The 4,115-nt window shown below is 44.3% G+C and overlaps 1 protein-coding gene across 1 annotated transcript; it reads left to right on the forward strand.

The window, feature by feature from the left end:
* Nucleotides 1-306: 306 nt before the first annotated feature.
* LOC147613352 (pentatricopeptide repeat-containing protein At5g27110-like) lies at nucleotides 307-3,143 on the forward strand. The gene is made up of 2 exons (XM_086782780.1): nucleotides 307-499; nucleotides 598-3,143. Exons 1-2 carry the CDS (start codon nucleotides 307-309, stop codon nucleotides 3,141-3,143), a joined length of 2,739 nt encoding a protein of 912 aa, XP_086638906.1.
* The last annotated feature ends 972 nt before the right edge of the window (nucleotides 3,144-4,115 follow it).

Here is a 4,115-nt window from a genome sequence, read left to right on the forward strand (position 1 = left end):
TTTACTTCTATTATTTGGTTTCTATGGGTTGATGATTTGATGATGCACAATTCATGAGATTTCTTCGTTGTACTTTTATGTACTTAGACAATCTTTATGTTACATGCAGTATTGTTGTTTGTATTTTACCTAGAAAGGCAACTTTTATGTGAGCTAAGCGTAAAGAAAAAAAAATTGTGAGAAGGGAAATTAAGGACCTCACTTGCAAAAATAAACCGGCCAACCCTTTTGACCCTGCCATAAGACCGCGCTAAAGCCCTTCAATCTCAAATCCCCGCCCAGACATGGAGGAAGACACAGATATCCATGACTAGCCAGTACAGACACGGAGGAAGACACAGACATTCAAATGCTGAACTTCGAGAACGCCCCATGTTTGTTGGAGCCAAAGGACTGTGGTGCTTGTACAGTTGCAGAGAAAGTAGAATTCGAGCTTTCTTACGGACAGGGACGAAGATGCACCCGCCTTCTGGCACAGAGGAAGACACACATGTCTGGGGCTAGGCGCTTGCTACAAGCTCCTATTTGTATTGGTGGGCTATCATCCCTGGCTTGAAAACACTTGGCGTGAATTAAGAATGCTTAACTTGGAGGCAGCTTCCTCTTTGTTCGAGCCAACGGCTGAACTACCTATGGTGGAGGACCTTATCTGCAGCTTGCAGAGGTGCAGAGACACTAAAAATCTAGCTCATGGCAAGCGTGTGCATATGCACATCCATGGTAATGGCCTCGAGGCTCATTTTGGGAACTACCTTGTCCCAATGTTTGTTGAGTGTGGAAGCGTGTCTGATGCCCTTAAGGTGTTCAGTAGGTTGCTTTCTCCGAATGAGCATTCTTGGACTTCTCTTATACAAGGGTATGTTGAATGTGGGAAATCACAGCATGCCCTCAGCCTATTGCAGAAGATGCAAGAGCAGTGTGTTTATCCTAGCAGGTTCACGTTTCTGGCGGTACTCAAAGCATGTGCTAGGTTGAAACATGTACAAAGAGGCCAAGAAGTGCATGCTGAGGTCGTTAAAGAGGGCTATGAAACAGATGTTTTTGTAGGAAACACGCTAGTAGACATGTATGCAAAATCTGGCTTGCTTGCAGAAGCGTCTGAAGTATTTGACAAGCTGCCAGTTCGAGATGTCGTCTCGTGGAATGCATTGATTGCGGGCTACGCTGACCAGAGTTTTAGCGAGGAAGCACTTAATTTTTTGGGACAGATGGAGTTGCACGGCACACTCCCAGATGCTATCACGTACGTCTGCGGTCTCAAGGTTTGTGGCAGTACAAAAGCCATAAACAAAGGACAAGAATTGCACACTGACCTTGTCAAGGAAGGCTTTGAAAGAAATTCTTTCATTGGCAGCACTCTGGTGGACATGTATGCCAAGTGTGGTTCATTTCCCGATGCTCAGGAAGTACTTGACCAATTTTCAGATCGAGATATGGTCGTGTGGACCACACTGATTGCTGGGTATGCTGAGCATGGACGTGGTGAAGAAGCATTGGATTGCTTGGAAAAAATGCGGTTGGAGGGAATTTCCCCCGATGCTGTTACACTTTTTTGCAGCTTGAAAGCTTGCAGTAGTGTAGGAGGCATCAACCAGGGTCGACAAATACACAGTGAGATTGCTAAACAGGGACTTGAATTTGATCCTTTTGTTAGCAACACTTTGGTGGACATGTATGCTAAATGTGGTTCACTTATTGAAGCACAGGAAGTGTTTGACAAGATGCCACTCCGAGATGTTGTCTCTTGGAGTGCACTTATTGCAGGGTATGCGGATAACGAGCGTGGTGAGGAAGCACTGAATTGTTTGACGCAGATGATGAGGGAGGGTTTTTCTCCAGATGCTGTCACGTTGGTTTGCAGCTTGAAAGCTTGCAGCAGCTTGGGAGATATAGACAGGGGCCGAGATTTACATGTTGAGATAGCCAGAGAGGGATTTGAAGCTGACCCTCTTGTTGGCAACACTTTGGTGCATTTCTATGGCAATTGTGGGGCCCTTGCAGAAGCACAAGAAGTGTTTGATATGCTGCCAGTGAGAGATGCAGTCTCTTGGAATGCATTAATTTCAGGGTATGCTGAGCATGGACTAGGAGAGGAAGCACTGGTTTGTTTAGAACGGATGCAATTGGAGGGGGTGTCTCTAATTGCTGTTACATATGTCTGCAGCTTAAAAGCTTGTGGCGATGTAGGAGCTATAGATAAGGGGCATGAACTACATGCGGAGGTTACCAAAGTGGGATTCGACAGTGATCCTTTTGTTTGTAGCAGTTTATTGGATATGTATTTTAAATGTGGCTTAGCTATAGAAGCACAGAAAGTGTTTGGTGAGCTGCACGTTCGAGATCACATCCATTGGAATGCTGTGTTATCGGGTTATGCTGAACAAGAAGAGAGTGAGAGGGCTCTCAGATGTTACACAGAAATGCAGGAGCAAGCTGTCTTACCCAATAATGTAACTTTTCTAAGCTTGCTTAGAGCATGTGGCAACAAATCAGACCTAGAAATTGGGAAAAAGGTTCATGCTCAAAATCACAGAGTTGGTGGAATTATGGCCACTGAAGTAGTCTTGGCAACTGCTATCATTGACATGTATGGTAGATGTGGGAGTGTGTCTAATGCCCAGCTGGTGTTTGATGCCATGCCAGTTGTGGACCTTGTGACATGGACTGCATTGATTACAGCATATGCCCAACAAGGAGAGAGTGAAGCTGTTTTCCATTCTTTTGAGAAAATGAAGGAAACGGGTATACAGCCAGACGAGATCATATTCCTCCATGTTCTAAGTGCGTGCAGTCATGCTGGTCTTGTGGATAAGGGCAAGTGGTATTTTGATTCTATGAGCAGAGAACATGGCATTACCCCAATAGTTGAACACTACAATTGTATGGTTGATCTCCTTGGCCGTGCAGGCCAACTAGAGGCAGCTGTGGAGATGTTAAATACTATGCCGGTTCAGCCTGATCTCGTCACGTGGAATACCATGTTGGGTGCTTGTCGAAGATGGGGTAACATAGAGCTTGGTAGACGAGCCTTTGATTGCTTAGTTAAACTAGATGTCAAACGTGCTGCATCGTTTGTTTTGATGTCCAACCTTTACGTAGATGCCCCGTTTGTGGAAGGACATGCAAGGCACATTGGCACATGACAAGGAAGAGGAGTTGTGTGGACACATTATGAAACTGGCTATTGCATGTGGCCTGATCAATCTACCTAAAAGGACAGCCATTAACGTAAGTGTATGGTTTTGTGGAGACTGTCATGTGGCTGCAGCACTTATATGGGCTGAAGAGAAGTGTTGCTACTTGCAACAGATGCAAGTCACTTTCACAATTTCAAGTATGGGAAAGTTTTCTTTCTTGTGGTGTCCATTGATGATTGCACTCCCCTACAGAAGTGTTAGAAGCCTGTGTTGCATACCCAGCTTTAGAACAGTTATAATTTCCTCCAGTCCACATTGTGCCTTCCATGCTAATTTGACAATTTGAATAAAAAAAGAGGGTTACTGTGCCTATTGTGTGCACATGTAAAGCATATGCATATGGTTGGTGGAAGGCTCCTTGGAAAAACGAGTACAATGGATTACACATAAGGTAATGGAGTGAAAGAGCATGTTAACATAGCACCAAAACTTCATGTGTCCAGAAAGCAAGATATCTTCAACACAGGACAATAGAAGCATACCCTCAGCTTAATTGTTGAAAGACTTGGGAAAAGTCCAACTGCGAAGGAGCATTCAGTTGAGCAAAAGGATTTCTTTCACCCCACAAATGGAGGTGCCTGAGGAGAGTGAAGGAGACTATGGAAAGACCAGGTTATTCCAATTCAACCACAAATCCTACAGAACCAAATATCTAAGCAAAGCAAGCAAGACCTGGGCAGCAGAGTCAATGCATTAGTCTACCAAGTACCAATGAGTCACATTGAAACCTCTTCTTGGCTCAAGAAGATGCATGCATCCAGAAAAGTCTGATAGCTAGACAAGATGAGAAACAATTAAAAAACAATCTCAAGTGCTGTTATGGCCTGCTCAAGAAGATCATGAGACCAAGAAGCATACGTCACCTTAATCTGCTTGGGCTCATCTAGGGTTTCTCTAAAGAAAAGGGGAAAAATGTAA

Source organism: Cibotium barometz, chromosome 44 (assembly GCF_041138505.1).
Source record: "Cibotium barometz isolate CiBa-2024 chromosome 44, ASM4113850v1, whole genome shotgun sequence".
NCBI classification, from domain to species: domain Eukaryota; kingdom Viridiplantae; phylum Streptophyta; class Polypodiopsida; order Cyatheales; family Cibotiaceae; genus Cibotium; species Cibotium barometz.